This window comes from Centruroides sculpturatus, unplaced genomic scaffold (genome assembly GCF_000671375.1).
Source record: "Centruroides sculpturatus isolate CEXI.00-Female unplaced genomic scaffold, Cexi_2.0 scaffold1199, whole genome shotgun sequence".
Taxonomy (NCBI): domain Eukaryota; kingdom Metazoa; phylum Arthropoda; class Arachnida; order Scorpiones; family Buthidae; genus Centruroides; species Centruroides sculpturatus.
In genome coordinates, this window is record NW_019385389.1 from 198,515 (window position 1) to 220,304 (window position 21,790).

At 30.5% G+C, this 21,790-nt stretch overlaps 1 protein-coding gene across 2 annotated transcripts in view; it reads left to right on the forward strand.

Moving 5' to 3' along the window:
* LOC111638442 (probable RNA-dependent RNA polymerase 1) overlaps positions 1-21,790 on the forward strand; it is a 33,450-nt gene continuing 11,660 nt past the window's right edge. For both annotated transcript variants that reach the window (XM_023384149.1, XM_023384150.1), the window contains exons 1-7: positions 1-189; positions 3,781-5,512; positions 5,581-5,761; positions 5,954-6,211; positions 6,281-6,442; positions 17,479-17,625; positions 17,711-17,835. In XM_023384149.1, coding sequence (XP_023239917.1) covers positions 3,785-5,512; positions 5,581-5,761; positions 5,954-6,211; positions 6,281-6,442; positions 17,479-17,625; positions 17,711-17,835 — 2,601 coding nt within the window. In that variant the 5' untranslated portion in view covers positions 1-189; positions 3,781-3,784. The remainder of the gene's footprint in view (positions 190-3,780; positions 5,513-5,580; positions 5,762-5,953; positions 6,212-6,280; positions 6,443-17,478; positions 17,626-17,710; positions 17,836-21,790) is intronic.

A 21,790-nucleotide genomic window follows, 5' to 3' on the forward strand; every position in this document is an offset into this window, starting at 1 on the left:
GATTATTTGTTTTTAATTTTCTACGCGAAATTTGTATTAATATAGTTAATTTCGATACATAAATAATTTAACAAGCAACTGGAAACGAAACTACAATCAAAACCAAAACACATCGTTTTTATGGGTAGAGGAAGGTCACGTGTTGGTTATTATTGCTGGTGAACGTGGTGTGGTGTTCAGTCAAGAAAGGTGAGTATATTGTTTAAACAAATGCCAAATTATACCAGAAATGTTTAAAAATGAAAGTATTACGACGGAGTTTTAGTAAAAAGATATAAATAGTAATGATTATTGTATAATAATAATTATTATTTTGTAATTCTGTAAAATAATGTAATTCATTAATTTGTATTATAAAAATAAATATAATTTAATGTAAGGGACTGTCCATAGATGACACGAAGGGAGGTGGGTTAAGCCAAATCGTATCATACAGTTTATTCATTTTATTATATTTATTTCAGAATTTCTTGTGTGTTTTGTGTCTACTTATGGTATCATTCATAAAGTAATAAAGGTTTTAAGGGCTGAATTCAAGCTTTGAATGAGATGGTTGTTGGGACCTTAACAGATCTGTAGAGTATACTCAGGGGCACCGCTAGCAGTTTGAACGCCCGTGTGCAATACCGATTATGCCGCCCCCTGTTTAACTACGATTACCTACGCTGAGCTTGTCAGAAAAGCTCTTTAGTGTTGTCTCATAAGGGTGTGAAAGAATAAATACTTTACAGAGAAAAACTATTTATTATTACTAAGTTATTTTTGTTTACTTAAGTGTAAAACCATATATTTATCTATAGAAATTGAACTTCTCTTGCCTTTATGTTTGTGAAATCTGCTATCAATTTTCATGTATCCAAGCAGTCTAAGATTTCATGTTCAATTGAAAATATAGCTAAATTACTTAATCTTTGCTGGTGCGTTGTTGATCTTAAATAGTTTTTTTTATAATTTTAACTTTGAAAAGAACCCTTCACCAAATGCAACTGAAACCGGCAATGTAAGTAATATTCTTAGTGCTATTGCTGTGTTCGGAAATGTTGAAATTAAGTCATTAGTAAAAAGATATTATAATAGGGTTTGTGGATCATTAGACTGGTTTTCTGGAAAATGCAACTTTAAAGTATTGATTTCATTAAACAAATCAATACCATCAATGTCTGTTTCGCTACTTGAATCATCTTTTAAGCTTCAGATTTAAATCCTAACCAAGTTAAAATATCATTAATTATACTTAGACCCATGTCAGAAGAATTATTAACAAAATAATTGCAATTTGATATGCGATAGAACTGTTCGAATGCATACAAGTACAAATTGAGAAGGAAGCCCTGTGGGGATTCCCTAATTTCTCCAGTCCTGTCAACTTCTGTCATAGAGCACGACTATGAGTACTTGGCTTTCGGGCGCCGCCGGATAGTTCAACCTGCCGACAGACGTTTCGCATTGCATCCTAATTCTGATAAATGCCAATAGAGGTGCTGTTAATGCTATAATATAGGCTAAATAAGAATATAGTAATTGCACTCTGGTCGGATTTTTTTCTCCTTGTGAAGACATTTCTTATTCTATAAGTAGGGTGGGTATTGGGACAATGACTTTGAATATTACGTGACCGATCGCTTGATTTGCCACCCCCTGGACGTGCTGCCCGCGTGCAATGCACGCCCGCTTACAGCGGGCCTGAGTATACTCCATAAGAGCAAAAAAGTCAAAGGAACCATATCTCTACATATGACATGAGAGGTATGCTATAATGTGAATTCTAAAGGATTCACTATTCTGAGTTATAGACCCCTCTGTACAAGCAAAAACATCGATGAAACCGTACTTTGAGAGATATTTGCTGTGAACCTGCATACTGCCTATTGCCTATGACACACTGCATATTCCATGCAGTGTTGATTACAGTGAGCGATTGCTTGCCTTGACCTAGCGCTCTGCATATAATCATGCTCTTTGGTGTGAGCAAGTGCCTTGTCACCCACATGGAGTCAAGCCACCATGCCCCCAAAAACCATATACCATCCAAGTACACGGTGAACAATGAAATGGGCTACTCAAAGACGGCATATTTGCATGGGTTAAATAGTTAAATGTGATAGTCTTAGCAGAGTGACAGGACTCCCAATCGTGTGGAACCTGGAAATGGGTGGATTTTTGGAACACTGTCTTGCCAAGGGTCACGTGTAGAGATATGGTTTCTTTGAATTTGTCTCCTCCTGTGGGTATGGGTCTCAACTGTCTCATAGAGGTGTAATTGTACATATATGAGCACATTATACACATAATTTTACTCTATAATACATTAATTACCACAAAATACACAAATAGATTACATAAAAACACACGATACTTTATTACACTATACACACATTATTTATTTTTTGTGTTTTTGTCATTGTGGGAGAATACACCGGTAACAAGTTTGAAGATTTTGTTAATATGTACTACATATTTTCATTTGCACTATGTTTACTGTATTTACATATACTAAATATATAGTAATCTAGGTGAATTGTGTAAGATTGGAAGAATGTTTTGCCAAAAAATGTAGTGCAAGTTCACAAATCTTAGCTGGGCAGTGCATAGGACTTCTCTTTACAATTAAAATTTCTTTAATTTTTTTTTTTTAATTATAGCTTTACATTTAAGTTAATATATAAAACTTGTAAATTAAATTAAAAGTATTTCTTTTTTTTTGTATAATTTAGTAGTAGTTTTATATAATATATGGGCCTAACCTAAAAATACAATACATTTTACATATGACACATGTTAAAGCATGAAAATTTAGCTTATTTAATAATTTATCAAACATTCTAAGTTATCCAACTTATTAATTATTGGCTGAACTCTTGATTCATATTACCTTAGATAATCAGGACTATACTATATACCCACAATAGCCAAACAGTAGCTTGGAAGCCACATGCAGCTCTTCTAGATTCGTACTGTAACTCGCTTATTTATATTTATACATTTTCTTTTTATAAACTCGATATATACTGCTTATACATAGAAAACTTGTAAAAAGTAGTACAAAACTATTAAATAGTGTGATATACACACAGATTGTAAGCACAATTTTCAGTCCTTGAACAAGCAACTGAAAGCTAAGGGTATGTTTATAAAGTTATGCTTACCTATCTAGTTAAAAACTACCAGTAAAGTAAATTAACAGTGATAACTATGGTATTTTAACTATATTACACAAAATACCATTTCAATAGAGGATGCATATTTCTAATAGCTGATACTTGGTTCCTCTCGTGACATTGTGACCATTTCTGATAGCAGCAATAAATTGAGATTTGACAGAATATATTTGTTTGCCTTTCAATTGAGTGTGGTACAAAACAAGTGTTTCAAACAATAAGAGTTACATGTAGTAACATCTGCATGCAAATTTAAGTTGCATTGCTGATAAAAATGTCATTTGCACTACAAAATCATATATTTAGTAACAGATACTTATGGAAGAGATCCATTTATGAGTCCTCATTAACACTTTACAAGGGAAGTTCTATTTGAGAAAGCACTGTATTGAGGTTTGATCATATTACCTAATTAGAACAACCTCAAACAATAATAATTTTAGATTCATGAGAATGTATTTTATTTAAATTTTAACTATTAATGAATATTAATGAATTGTATTATTTTAAAGAGTTAATTTTAAAATATTTTAAAAATTAAATAGTTTACTGATGAACTTATTAATCTTTTTATCTTTGTAAGTATAATGAGACAATGAATTACATTAATAATAATTTCTAGTAATATGAATAGAAAGAAAGAAATTGAAGTGAAGATAATTTGGCTACCAAAGCAAAAAATAGATTATATTAAAAAGAAGGTTGAAGATTGCATAGGATGTAAATTGTCAGAATGGGAAGAGATTCCACGACTTCCAGATTACTATGAAGAAGAACAAAATGTGTTAAATTGCAAATTAAATTTGCCAAAATCTTTAGAAGATTACAAGCAAATTTTAATAGAAAGATGGTGCAGGCAAGATTTTGGTCAAAATCAAGCTTGGATATCGATTAAAGAAAATAAAATATTTGATTCGTTCACTAAACTCAATGATAAAGAGGTAAATATTCACAGTTTTGCTTTTGGAACAATTGTCGGATTAAATAATTTGGTCGAACATTATGATACTGCCAAACAAAATCTCGACAACTCTTTAGAGTATAAAATAACGCAGATAAAAGGAGATTTTGAACATGATTGTAAGAAACTGCTCATATATTTTATTGTTACCAAAAAGAATTTGAATAAAAAAGAAAAGAGTGCTGAAACACATTTGTTACACAAATTTGAAATAAAATATTCAGATATTTATAGGATACTCATTAATAAAGTGCCAACTAATAAAACAGCAGAAGTGTGTTTATATATCACTTATCCAGCAATGGTGTATATGGTGAAAATTCCAGAAAATGCCAAAACAGAGGAATATACAAATTATACTAACAGAAAACCATGCACTCATTATACCAGGATGCCGAGTTTTTATCATTGCTCCAAGTCCGACATTGGCCTGTCAACTGTACTAAAGTTGCAGATGACATGGGAAAAATCGCAAGATGTTATCCATCGTCTGGTCGATAACTGCAGGAATATGGATTATTTCTTTTCTTTCCTTAACAAAAGCAAAAGACCTAAGAATTATCCAATTCCGCAAATTCCAAGCGATAACTTTAACTGTATTTACTTGTTAAAATGCATCATTTCTAGAACCAGGGATGTTTCTGTACAAATATATTTGCAAAACAATCTTCGAGATATAAATGAGAAATTAAAGAGATGTGTTTCTGAAAATCCTAAAGCATTGGAATTGACATTAATTGAAATTAATGCAGCTCTGGAAAGGAAACACATTGTTATGTTTGAAAATGCTCTGAATGTTATTTACAATAGAAACAAAGATTTTAATGATGATGACGTCAATGGAAAAAATGGTAATTGTGTTAATGTTCGACGAGCTATTCTGACACCAACAAGAGTAATCTTTCTCCCACCTCAGACGTATTTTAAGTGTCGCTTCTTTAGAAAGTTTGATGAAGAAAATGCACTGAGAGTATCCGTGAGAGACGATAATTTCGAAAAACTGTCATTTTCATTTCGAGGGGATCAGTCTGAGTTCAACAAAGCTATTGATATAATAAAAAGAGAATTGTTAAATGGTTTTAAAATTGGTAAAAGACATTACAAGATTTTAGGCTGTTCAACAAGTCATTTAAGAGATCAGGGTTTAATGTTCTATGCATACGAGGATATTGGTAATATCCTTTGCGAGTTAGGAAAGTTTGAGCACATAAAATGTGTGTCAAAATATATGGCAAGGATGGGTCAAGTTTTTTCTCAGGCAATAGAAGCTGCTCATGTGGACAAGAATAATATTGAAGAAGAGGATGACATAAAAGTCACTTGTCCAAAATCTCAAGAGGAATATGAATTTTCTGATGGTATAGGCAAAATATCCCTTTCATTAGCGAGAAAGGTATAGTTACTAAATTTTATTTTTAATATTTTAATATATAATTTATTGAACTATAGATTATTTTTTAGGTGTACGAAAATTTAAAATTTACAAACCAACCTTCAGCCATGCAAATAAGATATGCCGGTTTTAAAGGGATGTTAACTGTTTGGCCAGATCTGGAAGGGGATAAAATCATTTTTCGAAAGAGCATGAATAAATTTCCTTCTGACAGTGAGAGTTTAGAAGTTTTGAAAGTTAGCAAACCAAGTGAGTAAATTATTTTATTTTTGAAGAAAGATCAGTTTGATAAAATTAAATGAGTGTCACAATTCTGTAATACAGAAGAATTACCCTTACAGAGTATGTAATGTTTCCTAAATTGCATAATACTAGTGGATATTTATTACTATTGTATTGTTAAGATCCATTTTTAAATTAAAGTTATTTAATTTATTATAGGATTAGTTTATCTGAATAGGCATTTTATTACTATTTTATCACACTTGGGAATAAGAGACAGTGTATTTTTTGAGCTTCAAAAACGCATGTTGGAGAAATTACTTAAGAGTTTTATTTATGAAGAAGATGCAAGAGATTTGCTGAAGGAATGTTGTTCATTTCGCATTAATTATGATGCTATTCACAAGTATGGAATTGAAATGTTGTTTGAGCCATTCTTTGTGTCATTATTAAAGGCTATATTTTATAAACATATAGGTATTTACATTTTAAAATAATTTAAAGATTACAAATATTTTTATAACCCACAAAGTAATGCTTTTGTAGAAACATTAAAGGAGAAAACACGAATAAAGATTACTCCAGATAAGGGAAGGACCATGTTTGGCGTTTTGGATGAAACGAAACAGTTGGAATATGGGCAAGTGTTTGTGCAGTATTCTAAGGATGTTTGGGATGAAGAAGACAGGAGCCCCATTATACTTACAGGTAGTGATATTTTGATAAAATTTTTAATAATTTCATAAATTAAACATTAAAATATGAATTATTGCTTGTGATTTGATGATGTGCAGTTTTTTATACAAGAAACTATTGCAAATATACAAAGTTTTTGGTGTCATTTCAGAATTGTTAACTAACTTTAAAATGACAATAGAAATGGGTAAATGAAACTTTATAGAACTAATAGTGGATAAAACTAAAGCATAACGCAACAAAAAACCCATATACATAAACAACACAAAACCTGATAAATTTGTAAAGTCACACAACCACTGGATTACATAGGCTACTTTTCTGTGATTATATTTAATTAATTACTAAATAATTTGTCATTAGAGGGAGGCATTAGTAGCTTTTTTTTTATTAAATTTAATAATAATAATTAAATTAATGTTTATTAAATAATTTAAAATATTCTGGAAGAAAAGAATTGGCCTAGAATGAAACTGAAACCTGCAATTTCCGCTTACTGTTTAGATGTATTACCAGTTATGCCACTTGAGCCTCCAGTCTCTAGTGACAAATTATTTAGTAATTAATTAAATATAATTGCAGAAAAGTTTCCTTATGCATTCTAGTGGTTGTTTGGTTTACAAATTTATCAGGCTTCATGATGATGGTGATGATTGTGTATAATATATATATATTATACACAATATGCATGGTATATATATACCATGCTGGGGTTGAGCAGTGGCTGGTTGAGTATCATGAGTAGGAGTTTATAGGACAGGATGCTGAAGGTGTTCCCAGTCAGCATCATAAGTAACCAAGGATGGTGATATCATATTTAAATGTCTAGAAGAGGAGATCAGATTGGAGGCTCAGGTAACATATCTGGCAATGCATCCATACTGTAAGCGGGAGTTGCAGGTTCAAGTCCCACTCTGGACCGATTCTTTCCATTCAGAAAATTCTAAATTATTTAATAAATATTAATTCAATTATAATTATTAAATTTAACAAGAGATGGTTACTAATGCCTCCCTCTATTTAAATTATTTAGTAATTAATTAAATATAATCATGGAAAAGTAGCCTGATGTAATCTGTGGTTGTTTGGCTTTACAACAAAAAAACCAAAAATGGAGCAAAAGAAACATAAAATTTAATGAGAAAATAAAGTTTTTGACAGCTTTTATAGTCATTGTCACGTTACAAATGGTCCCAAAAAGGAACATAAATTGAATAACAAAATTTTAAAAACAAGATAGTATCAGATTGGTTAGTGAAGCAAGCATGAATACTGGTGTTAATCAATTAGAAAAATTGACAATACTGTTCAACCCTTTACTAACACTTAACATGGAAGTTTACTACACTTACAATAAAAAATCGAACCTGTTACTGGCATTCATCCTATAAAAGATTGTCTCACAAATGTTTTCAAACTTTATGAAGTTCTTCTTCAGGTGGAAATGGAATACTTGAGAAAAAATAGAACAGGAGATTTCAAATAGAAAAATTTGCCGAATTTCATTCTGATGGACATGCACTGTTGTGTGTGGGTGTCAGTTATTATCGATACGTGTCTAAGAAAAGTTGCGAGGATGGTGATAGCTTGAGCTCTTCTTTTTGGTTGATGCATGTATTTGTATGGCTCATTTTATAAATAGCCATAGCTTCTAACCATTTTATGTGCTCTGAGTGGGGTGTGGTTGCAATAATTTTTTACTTTGCCGAGTTCTCCCTCAATGTCCTGGTCTGATGCATATGTACTTAGGGCTGTAGTGAGCCTTCTGTGTTGTAGATCAGCTTGGTGTTCTCTTAATCTGGTCTTTGACGAGCACTTAGTAGAACCAATATAGATGAGTTCTTTTTGCCAGTCATATTTAGCAAGATGTCAATGCTTGTTTTACTAATACACTGGTGTGCAAAACTTAAGCAACAATTGTTTTTTTGCTGTAACTTTGCAATCAATCACCTGGGAATCATTCTACCACATGTAAAGTTGTCCAGATGGTTTCTTCTAGCCATATTGTATGTACAAACTCACTTGAACTGGCAGCGAATGCCTTTAATAGCACCTTTCATCCTTCTTTTTATTGTAGTCTTACACTGCATGTGATGACTGCATGCATTTTATGTATCCTTTTGTCACCTGTGATGTCTTTTTCCTGACATTTGCATGTGAATCACTTTTCTATTGAATTGGGTGTTCATTGTACTGATCACAACAAGCCCTTTTCTACAAGTTCATGGCTGTCTGCTTAAAAATTACATTGTTGCTTAAGTTTTGCATGCCAGTGTATATTGAGGGACTAATTGATTATTTCAAAGCTTTTTATAATAAACATTTATACTAAAAATTGCTTTCCTTTCAATACTTTTTTGTTTAAATCATTAAAATTGAAATACCATAAGTCGTCTCTCAACACTGTTGAGAAAAAAAACATTTTTGATCATTAATATTTATCATTGTTAAATTTTCTTTATAAACACTGAAATTGATTCTGTGAGGCAGGAAATAAATACTGGATATTGTGAACATGATCCCAATTAGAACATTAACCAAATTATATATTATTTATATCATTTAGCCTACAGTAAAGCTAGTTTCATATTCAAAATTTTGAATATGATACAACAATAAGCAAAATGACATAATGGGATGTGCCTTATTTATTTATTCTTTACAGAAGTTCTAACAAGTTATTTATGGATAAAATAATACATTTTTGTCAGGATTACAACTGATATCATTTTATATCATCAGTATAGATAATTTCAATATAATATAATTTAATATAGGTGATTTAGGTATAAGTTTGAATGTTTTATTAGTTTTAAAGTTTAGGTAATTATTTCTAAGTGTAAATATAACTAATTAAAATACATATATAACTAAATTAACAAATAACTTAATTATTTCAGGAAGTCAACAAATGAACAGTCTTTTTATTTAAATAAAGGAAATGAGTTTAATATACTTTGTAATACTATGATACACTTCTTGTCTAGGTTTGTATTTGGAAAATGGAGTGTATGGTAAAATATATTGGTAAAATGGAGTATATAAAGAGGAGAGAAAATGGTGGCAATTCTAAAATGTGCTTTGAATCATTTTATCATTTCACAGTGAATCAGTTTATTATTTTATTGTTTTAACAGTAAATATATTTATATTTTACTGTTTTAACAGTGTATCAGTTCATTATTCTGTTTTATTGTTTTAACAGTGTCTTTTATTACATACATTTTTTGTTTTACTGCTTGTTTAATTTTAATGTTTTAAGCAATGAATCGGCATGTTAAATTTTTTGTACAACATGCTGATGAGGGATTTAAGGTCCAAAATGCATTCTTAATAAAGTGATTATTTAAGGCTAATCTGATTTCCTGTGGTGGTGTAATTAGTCTAGCAATAAAGAAAGGCCAATTTAGTACTCACAAGTAAATACTTTGTATTATCACTCTACTAGAAAACTAATAAAACCATGTGATGCAACTTTCAAAGATTTGTGAGAAATGAGTTTAACATTTTCCATGGTTGTTATAACCAGATCTTAAAAGGTGTTTTCTAACTGAGTCACCATAGACTAGGCTCTAATGCTGACTTGGATTCTATGATGTGTATGCAGGTTCAAATGTTGCTTTTTCTTTTAAATTTCTTTTTCATTTTCTTCAAATCTGTGTTGAAATGAAACATACTTTTAAGAAGAGAATTAAGTAAGTTATTTAAAAAATTCTAAATACATAATCTGGCTTGAAATCTGGACACAGTGTTCAGCTGCATACACTATTAGTAAAAGATTTCTACTCACTCAAAAAATAAAAATATGAAAAATATTAGCAAAAGCATTCCAAATGTACCTTCTTATATTCTTGTATGTTGTCAATGTCAACTTTTTTTTTTATCAGTGTCAAAGTCCATAAGAAAGAAAAAAATATTATTTAAAGAAACTCTATGAACACTTGGAGATTATGAGGGTCCTGTGGGTAACAATGAATCTAAATGAATGAATTTAATTAAAAATAATGGTAAAGTAGCCTGATTTTAATCTGAAAATCATTTGGCATGTTACTAAAATATCGAGTTTTGAGATGTTTATATATGAATTTAAATAGTTTTTTGGTAATTTATCATTTTGTTATTAATTTAAATTTAAATTTTTTACTTTTTAAATTATCATCATTTTAGATAGTGCAGGATTTTAATTTAACTTTAATTATCAAGTTACCATATGCATTTAGTTTATATATTTCTCTAGGATTATTATACTTAAAAAATTCAATGTTTTACCTTACCAGATACTTTTTAAGGAAAGGACTGATGAAGGGCAGCAATGTCTGACCTGCGTAGCCAATCTTTTAGTTAATGAAGTCTATTTTAATTAGTTGCCTGGATGTTCCTGTATGATGATTTAAAAAGAACAATTTTTCACTTGGTTTGAACAACTTTAAGCAGAACAGTAAACAGTTAAAGTATCAACATCATACTGACATTAGTAGTTAGTAACGTTACAGTCTTGGCTTAGGCCGTTCAGAAAATACTTTTCAGGTTTGGTTATAAGAAATGCAGAAAACTTAAAATTTGTTTTTCTTGCAAGAACTTGAGTTGCATCAAGTGACTTTATTACTGATATATAGTAGAGTACTTATATTACACTATTTATCAAACTCATTGAAATCTGATGGAGCCAAGCCTGAACCTCTCCTTGTTAAAACCATTTAACAGTTTAAAATGATGTAAAGTTATGCATCAGTTCTTTTGTTTAAATTTTAAGAGAAAAGTTTGGTTTATTGGGTTAAAATAAACAATAGTTTAATTTATTTATTTGCAGACAGTTTAATATACAGGGTGCATAGTAATGTCCTTACACATTGACAGCATAGCAATGCAATACATAAAATATAAGGTAGTGAATGAAGCATAAAGATGCAGGAAAATAAGAAATACACATGTTATTAATAAATACATGAGAAATGAATGAGAACACATGAGAAATAAACATTTTATTCAAAATAACTATTTAAAACAATGGAGTCAGATTAATTATACAATTTTTACTTAATTGTATTGTAGAAAAATACACGAAAAATCAGTTTTTCTTTCCTTTCTGACTTATGGAGGGTATAAAATTCTAAAACATTACATCAATAATGAAATAAAAATTAAACTTAATGAAAGGTAAAAGCAAGCCAACTTTGCAGAGAAAAAACACTTTTATTACATTGGTAAATCCCTTAATCCTCTTTAAATTTTGATAAAATAATCAAAATTAAACTGGCTCCAACTCAAAAAAATAGGTTATCTGATCTGATGGTTATAAGAAATATTAAAAAGGACCCATTAGAAGAAGAAGGTTGGTTTACAGACTCTAATGCACATGTAATATTCCAAGTTTCTATATTGGTGAAATGAAGAGAAATTGGAGACCAGATTGTCAGAACATTTAGCAGCTGTAAGATTAAAACTTAATAATTCTGCTATCTTTCATTGTTGTTGTATTAATAATTGTGAAATTAACATTAATAATGTAAAATTGTTGATAAGGGAAAAAAATAATGTAAAAAGAAAAGGTAAGAGCATTTTGCCATAATTATACAAAATAATACTGTTAATTTAAATATTGGTGTGCTGACAGCTGCATGCTGGGAGACTTTTGTCCGATATAAAGGTGGAAATTTGTATGGTTAATTGTCACGGAAAATCGTCGCAGTTCAAAAGTATGGTAAAAACCCTACTTAAGAGGCCAAGTATTGTTAGTGAAATGCATTTAGGGAATTTACCAATGTAATAAAAGTGTTTTTCTTTGCAAAGTTGGTTTGCTTTTACCTTTCATTAACTTTAATTTTTATTTCATTATTGATGTAATGTTTTAGAATTTTGAAGTTATATACCCTCCATAGTCAGAAAGAAAAATTGATTTTTTGTGTATTTTTCTACAATACAATTAAGTAAGAATTAGACACATTTTATTGTCTGTGATTGATGTGCACATTAGCATTTCATGCTGTCTACTCATGCTATTTACATCACATATGCAATGTTCTTTTTGTACTAAATTGCTCATACTCAATGACTTTATAATTGATTTTTTCTGTATTGTGCATTGTCTTGAAGATAAGAGTGTTAACTTTAAATTTTACATCTAAGTGTGCTGCAAACAGTCTTATCTTGTAGCACTTAGTCATTTTATTGTAACTATACTTCACGTAAACTGCAGCTCTCTGCATTTATCAGTTACCTGGATGTACATTACTATGCATCTTGTATAAAGAGCAGTCAGTCAATACATTTGGCATTAAGTTAAACAGAATGTAATGTGTACATCTGACTTTTAAAGTTGACAGTATCCTTATTTGTATCTTCCATTTTTTTTTTTTTTTGAAATGACCTATACAAGCAATATAAATATAAATCTTAATTCCATTTCTCTATACCAATGAATAACTGTGGTGATATGTGAAGTATGATAGCAAACGTGGACTATAGTACAGGTACACCACTATATTTTCAGTATCCTTAGTTCTAAAAGCCTTACAAGATTAAACATTTAGCTGAACCAGCTCTGGTCATGAGTAATAATAATTCAACATACCTCTAACCCATGTGTCTAAAGTTTATCATGGACTGCTAGAAACCTAAATTAAATAAATATTAAATGTAAATTGCATTTTGCCACAAATGACAATTTCCACTCTTAGAAGCTATATCTATGGTAAATTTAAGCAAAATAAACTAAGAATATCACCATCAATAAGTGCATTATAATTCTCTCTAGTTGAACATAAACCTTCTAACTCCCTAGTATTACTCTTTTTGGCAAATGTTTTCGACCCTACCAGGGTCTTCTTCAGGCTACCGTTTTAATAAATTCAAATATTGCAAAATCGAACAGTAATGGATTAAATGCGATTCAAATCCTAGAATGTCAACGTTCATATCAAAAATATAGAACACCATGTTCTTTCCTCGATGACGTTAAAGCTTGCATAAATTGCACTTGTAATAAACAACATTACACTCAATTATGTGTGGGGTGTTTCTTCATAGCAAAATTTCCATGCTTTAGAGATATTAACTGCATCTTTGGAGTTAATACATGTGTTGTTTAATCCTGCTTTATAAATCTCTAAGGTCTCCATAATTCTTAGTTGGTCCGTACGTTGTGATAGTCTTACCATACGGGCATTCTGTAGATCCACCCTTATTCCAGGTTCTGTGGCCACGGTTGAAAGGGTGGTGGTGTGTTTATTATTATCTATATCATATTTATGCTTCTGGAGACATTTGTGAAGGGAGCGTTTGGTTGATCTCACATATACCAACAAGTGCATTATAAATATTGTAAATAAGTGGGTACTACACAATGCTATCTGTGGCTGTCTAGTAAACAAGTCTGGTGGCAATGGGAATTTAAAGTTTCCTCTTATAATTTTGTTTAGATTAAAGAGAATGCTGAACCATCAATTGCCAGAAATTTGGTTGTATACTTGAACAAACATGTTCAGTACAGCAGTGATGATAGCAGATTATACAGTTATTCAGGATGATCAAAGTTGTCTTTGAATTATCAGGTTGTGAAGAATTTCCATTATGTTAACACATTTATCTTACAATACGCAAAAGAAAAAAAAGAAAAAAGGAAATTATTCTATTAAAATTACTTAGTTGAAAATACATTAACAGTACTTTCAGTTTGATTGATTGTGAATTATGATAATGATATAGTTGATAACTTTTGTGTGTAGAAAACTGGGATCACACATTAATGTGTAATCCCAGTTTTCCATTAATCTTTATGACAACTGCCTAGATCACACATTAATGTGGAGATCAAATTATACCAGACTTTCTCCAGTATATTTTCATCAGTTTGAACAATTGCTTCTCTGATATATCCTTGCAAGTTTGACATTTAATTTAATGGACATAATATCAAAATTTTCACAGAATATCAGGAAAAAAGTTCAGTGGCCAGTGAAGAAAAGTTTTGACGTAATTTTGACTAATCCTGTTTTATTTTTAGATTTAAAAGGCTTTAAAAATAAACCTGGCTAATTAAATATGTAGATATTAAGTACAGTAATTTCCCTCAATCTATTGGTCTTTGGAAATTGCAAATTTAAGCAAAACAATGTGTAATGAAACTACAGTAGAGCGTCGATTATCCGAATCAATTGGGGACGGGTTGTTCAGAAGATCGATGTTTCGGATAACCGATTATGTACGAAAAAATATATTAATTTATCCCACCTTGACATTTTTCTCTGTAGCATGTCGCTTTGCGTTGAATTTTCGTCGATGTTAAGCCTAACGAAGACTATTGTATCGCTAAAAATTATTTTTTTATTTTGTACAAACAAAATAAATATATTGAAAAATATAAAAACAATAAAAAATTATACTTCAGAAGTTAATTTAGTATATAAAACGTAAAATGTTTGAGTAGTCCAACACATAGCCAAAGATTGCAGCACCACAGCACTGGCAAAAATTTAAATTTGCTGACTGGAATTTTTTCAGATGATTGACTTTTGGATAATCGACACTCTACTGTATACTATAGGCTAATTGATATAAAAAGAGTTAAATTTCTACAGTGTACTTCTGTTGACAGAAACATTGTAACCAGAAGTTTGCCTCAAGAATTTAAAAATTATTGTTGTATGCTACAATATATAATAATTAGTCTTTTTTGCTATCCTAAATTTTTCAATCACAGATAATTTGTCTTTTTGCCCTGTTTGTGTCAATTAGAATTTAAAATCTTATTATTTCTTCAAGCTGAAACTGTTGTAGAAATTGATATACACTGACCTTTCATTCATTTCCGGCAATGCTATCAATATATGTATATTTGGCTAAACATCTTTGCTAGAGGCTTGATGCTGGCCACTGAAAGAAGCTGAAAACATTTGCTTTGCATGTATATCAACAGTTGGAAATGAGGAAAGATCAGTGTATTATCTCTCTCCTTCTCAGCAATATTAATTATAATAAGAACACACCTGAATTCCATTTGTTGAGTTTTTCTTTTTATTTCAAACGTTTCCAGCCTATTTGGATAGGCAATCCTCAGGTTTTCATTCATCGTTCCAAAATGGAACCATTCATTCGAATTTTATTTTGATTCAAATTTTTGAATGTGTTAACAACCTTTTGTATATTACATAAATAAACAAAATAAATAAAATATGTCACTAAACGTGCTACATATTAGCAAAAATTAAATAACAAATTTACATGCATCTAAAATATAATAACTTATAATCTCCAGTTCCTATTTTGTGGATTATTGAAACCTAAACATTTTTCTATTTTGTATTTCCATGCTGTTGGTAATGTATTTGCATCCTTTGCATTTAGATGCATGTAAATTTGTTATTTAATTTTTGCTAATATGTAGCATGTTTAGTGACATATTTTATTTATTTTGTTTATTTATGTAATATACAAAAAATTGTTAACACATTTCAAAAATTCAAATCAAAATAAAATTCGAACGAATGGTTCCATGTTGGAACGATGAATGAAAACCTGAGGATGGCCTATCCAAATATGCTGAAAACATTTGAAATAAAGAGAAAAAACTCAGCAAATGGAATTCGGATGTGTTCTTATTATTATAAATGGTCAGTGTATTATCAATTAGAATTTTTGAGGATGTTACTTTGATTGGAATAGTGAATAACAAATATGTCAGATGTGCTGAGCACTTGTACCACATTGTTTATGATGATTATAAAAAATACATAACAATATACTGTGTGCATTTTTATTTTACAATAATTTGTTTGTTTGTTTACTTTTTTCCAATATATAGTGGTACCTCGGTATATGTCTGCTTTAGAATACGTCCTGTTTTGACGAAACAAATTTTGCTCGGTATACGACTTTTGTTCGGTATACGACATAATTCAATTATATGCGCCGTCAATGAACAAGTAGCACTATCAGTGTACAAGACCAGATTAGATGTTCGCAGTGCAACGGTTTATAACTTTGTTAAATTTCTTCTGATTTTAATTCGTAAGTAAAATTTTATTATTTTTATTAATCACAAATACCAAAAAGGCAAATGAAAAGTGACAGAAAACTAAAAAATTGACTAGAATTACAATGGAACTGATAAAAGAGATTGTTGAGAAATACGAAGGTGGCACGCGTGCTCGAGATTTTAACTGTTCCTACAGTATTCCGAGAACGACGATATGGACAATTGCAAAAAATAAAGACATTATTAAATCTGCTAACGTTGTGAAAGGGGTTAAATCAATTTCTAAACAGAGATCGAAGACATTAGATCATGTCGAGAAATTGCTTTTGCTTTGGATAACTGAAAAACAGTGCTGGAGACAGTGTATCAGAAGCAATTATTTACGAGAAAGCTAAAAAGATACACGCTGATCTCACGAAAAATCAAGCAGGAACTAGCCAGGAAAGCAAGGTGTTTAAAGCCAGCCATTTTTTTTTACATGAGAACGGATTAATCATTTTTACATTACTTCTTATGGGAAAGGTTGGTTTGGTATACATCCTATTCGGTATAAGTCCAAACATCGGGAACGGATTAAGGTCGTATACCGATGTTCCACTGTACTTATTTCAGATTAGGATTGCAGATGGGCAGAGCCATTTTGAAAGTTAGACAGAAGGCAGTCCTGAACAGGATGTTACAGGATGCACTCACACATTTACATTCACTCATACTAGAATAATTTAGACTTGCTACCTGATGTGCAGATCATTGGGATGCGAAACAAAATTTATATAGATACGAGGAATGTGTGCAAACTCTTCACATACAGCAACCCATGCAGGAATCTATTTTTCTCATCATTAATGTCAGAACATTATCAAATTACTTAATATCTATCATTTAATTAGCCTGATGAAACTGCATTACCACTCAGTTATTAATAAATTTTATATACAGAAAGTAATGTATATCAATAAAAACATTTTAGGCTTTAATTTTAATTCAGTGATGGAAATGTAATACTTCTGAAACATTTATTTTGTGTTTGAATTTAAACAAATTACTTTATACAGAGGAATGAATTCTATTACAGGAGAGGTATTAGTGACAAAAAACCCTTGCATGCATCCAGGTGATGTCCGCAAATTTCAGGCAGTTGATATTCCGGAATTAAGACATATTAAAGATTGTATAGTTTTCCCAGCAAAAGGAAAGCGACCACATCCTAATGAAATGGCAGGTAAAAAAAAGTAAAATTTATTTAAAAGATATTTTGTCAAAATAAATAATAAAAAGTTTATTTATGTAAATATGTATTATTAAAGGATCAGACCTGGATGGTGATGAGTATAGTGTAATATGGTTGGAAGATTTAATATTTGAGTGCAATAACCATCCGCCTATGGATTTTCCGAAAGCCACAGCAGAAGAATTGGATCATCCGGTACAGGTATGCAGTTCCTTTCCATTTTTTCGACGTTAAGTAAACAAATATTTTATTTTCTATTTTATGGATTAGCTTTCTTCTTTTCTTAATGTAATGATTTGTGAGAAAAATGAAAAATATTTCATATCTTACATTAATTAATTTTGATTTTCTTTTCTTTTTGTAAAATATTGGTAGATTTCCTGGTAAAGTTGTTTGAAATAATTTGGTTAAAAGACAGTTTAGTAATTAAACAAGTAAAACAGCAAGACTGTATTTGGGACAAGACTATGTCTCAGAGACTCACTACTAAGCGGAATCATTTTGACGCTCAAGGCGGGTCGCGTTCTTATTCTCCAATCTTCTTTGGTATCACTGGTTTTGAGCATGATCTTTCAAACTTCACTTGCCATGACTACAATGTTGTCCACAATGCATTTTCAGTGAAATTAATCTATCCAATTTCAAAATTTCTCAATGTTGCATATTGCCCCAGGTTGAGTTTTTGTCGATGCCTAATGAAAATTTCCCGTTTTTGACAAAATAAACCTGGCTATCGTATTGTCTGAAATTATTTTTTATTTTGCACAAACTATATATATATTAATAAATGTAGAAAACAAATTATATTTCAGTAGTTAGTTTTAATATAAAATTATAATGACATACTATCTAGTTTAAAAAATGTTGTGATGATGAAACGAGACATCTCCAGTCAATTGGTCAAGGTCAGCACGTGGTGACCAGAAATATGTGGGGAATAACATGGGACAGGTACNACCCCAGGTTGAATTTTTGTCGATGCCTAACAAAAATAATCCTGGCTATCGTCTGAAATTATTTTTTTATTTTGTACAAACACTATATATATGTAAGAAAAAAACAAATAATATTTTGGAAGTTAGTTTCCATATAAAATTATAACGACTAGTGCCATCTACTTTGAAAAAAGGTTCCGATGCTGAAACGAGATATTTTGGGTCAACCGATCAAGGTCAGCACATCGTGACCAGAGATATGTCGGGAATAACATGGGACAAGTATATGGGTTTTTTTTCCAAAGATTCGTTTGTCAAAATTTGATTTCTCATTTTGAACTTCCCAATGCATGCGTTTGTCAAAATTTGATTTTACAACGTTTGCATTTTCAACAAGCAACACATGCGCAAATCTTGCACTACTGCCTGTTTGTAGAGAGTGTTGCCATTTTGAATTTTATTTTGACTCAGTTCTCAGTCCCCTGAGTACCTACAAATCTGTTTTTTTATACACGCATGATTTGGGCACCTAATACTCTATGCCAAATGGCAACTCCTGACATGTACTCCTTCATACCTAGCAGGCAGTACTATTATAAACAAGATGTAGTCTTGTCAATAATCAATTGATGACCAGATGGTGGAATAATTTGTTGCCAGTCTAATGCTCTAAGGCAGTGTTTTCCAACCTTCTTGAATACGCGACTCCTTTACAAATTAAAAAATTCTGGAGACCCCTCTAGGGCCATATTAAAACTATATCACTGATTTTAAAAACTATGTATTTAATTTTCTTTCTGTTGAGACAAATTATTGTTTATTAAAATGAAAATTTCAGAAGAATCGACAATAATTTAACACACATAAAGTATGAAACTTCCTTTAATTATAACAGGGAACTGTTGACCTTTTTTTTTTTTTATTATTATTTGAATTTTCATCTTCTTCTTTTCTACTTTTTATTTCTTTTTGCAAATCAGCTGAACACTTTTTCCACTATCATTTTCTGGGGTGGGCCGTAATTCTCGCTGAAATTGTAGTTTTTTTTAATGTAGTGTAGGACCTTCAAACACTTGTCTTTTTCTTCTACCCGCGACCCCCAGGTTGAAAAACACTGCTCTAAGGAATCAGATTAAATATAGATGGATTAAAAAATCTTAGGAATTATTTGAGAGGAGGTCATTCAGGCATGGACCTTTCCTTCTCCATCTGGTTGCCCATTGAGGGTCTGGCCAAAGCCTTAATGAGCTGCTAAAAAGCTCCCTAAAAGTGCCCAAAGAATGAAGAGAGTTTTAAAAAATCCAATAAAATAATTATATACTGAAGCCAGATTTACTTGAATTTCATTTAGTGTAATTAAATATACAAATGTAATGTAATTTGGGCTAAGGATAGTTAATTATTTGCATATGTTTAGAATCAGTTTTATTTTCATACAACTGGCACATTTGTAAACACAATGGTTTTCTTCTGTCATTTTGTTTCCATTGGAGATTTATAGTTTCATTTCATCTGGATAATTTTTTTAAAAATTTTTCTAATTCTTATACCATAAAATTTCTTCACAACAAATTTTGTAATAAAAATAACCAGTGAGTAGAAATTTTCAATTGTGCATGGATTTGTTTTCCACAAGAACTTTTGAATCTCTTAAATCCCACTTGTCTTCAAACTCTTCCATTCATCAATCTGTTACACGACAATGTTTTTAAGCCAAACTTGCATTTTGCACAGTATGCTATATGACATGTAATTGTTCTTTTTTCAAATTAAAAAAAAAAAAATAGGATTTGACAGAATTTAATGCTTTTGAAATGGATTATAAATGTACAATTTAAATATTTTCTTTTATGTTATTCATTTGAAGAACATAGCTAAAGGAATTTTAATGTAAATTAAGTTTTTTCAGCTTTTTAAAATTTATAATTTAACTTTGAAAACTTCTCTTATCCTCAGAATTAAAGTAATAAACAAATTATCCCATTTCTGCACTCAAGCTTGCAGTTGAGTTTGAATTAATGTCTTATTAAAGTATGATTCAATTACAATATTTTCATCATATCTCCTATTAATTTTCAGATATAGAAATATAATTTATATATACTTGAATTGAAAACTTAAAATAATTATAGAAACACATAACATTCAATTTATTAATGTTAATATTTACTTATATAACGATAAATATACTACGAATAAAACACACCTTAATAATCCAGCAAATAAAAATTAATAAAATAAAGACATTTTCTACCGTTTCTTAATGATCTTCTTCAGTTAACATCCAATAGAAAATAAAATTGAACACAAAAAGGAACGTAAATACGAAATTAAAAATATAAATAACGGAAAAGTAGCTGCAGTGGATAAAATAAATGAAAAAATATAAATTTAGCCGGAAAATGTCCCTTAATAAAAATAAAATAAAGACATTAATTCTTGTAAAAAGATCACCATGCGGTAGGTAAAGAGTCCTCATCCCTATGATTGATGCAACCAGTTTTCTTGTGTGCCTTAAAGATCTCCAATTTCTCTAGATATTTTATTGTGTGTAAATTTGTTGTAGGTTTAATTATTTCCGCCCGATCCCAATGGACTTGAATGTCCTGTTGTGTTGCGTAAGTCGATAGCATGGTGTTATCAAGGTTCTTATTAATCATATATTTATGCTCTTGATACATTGCTGCCTAACCTACACCTAACCTACAGCAATTTTTGGATATGATCAATAATAACCCTTACTGTTTGTTACTACAAGTGGACCAGGAGAGTGAAAGTATTGTAAATTTTTTGGACATTTCCATCACTTGCAGACAGAGATCTGGACCAGCATATACAGAAAACCATGCTTTCAACCCACTTTAATTCTGCATAATTAGATTGATCCACATCACATCAAATTAGTGGCCTTCAGATCTTGGATAAAAAGAGCTTATATACATTGTACAAGAATAAAAAACACGGTAGCGGAGCATAACTATATTTTAAGGATTGCAGAACAACAGGGATACTGAAAGGAAATCATAGAGAAATTTATCGCAACCTTCCAAACAACTAAACATTGGCATCCTACAGTAGACCGTAGACAAAGGATTGTTTAAATTATGTCTCGTTTTTGAGACAAATACACAAAGGAAAGGCCAGAGCTAATAATTTCCGAGTGATATATCGATGCAATCCTACAGTTTTCAAGATATTAAGAAACGATAAGAGGCGATATG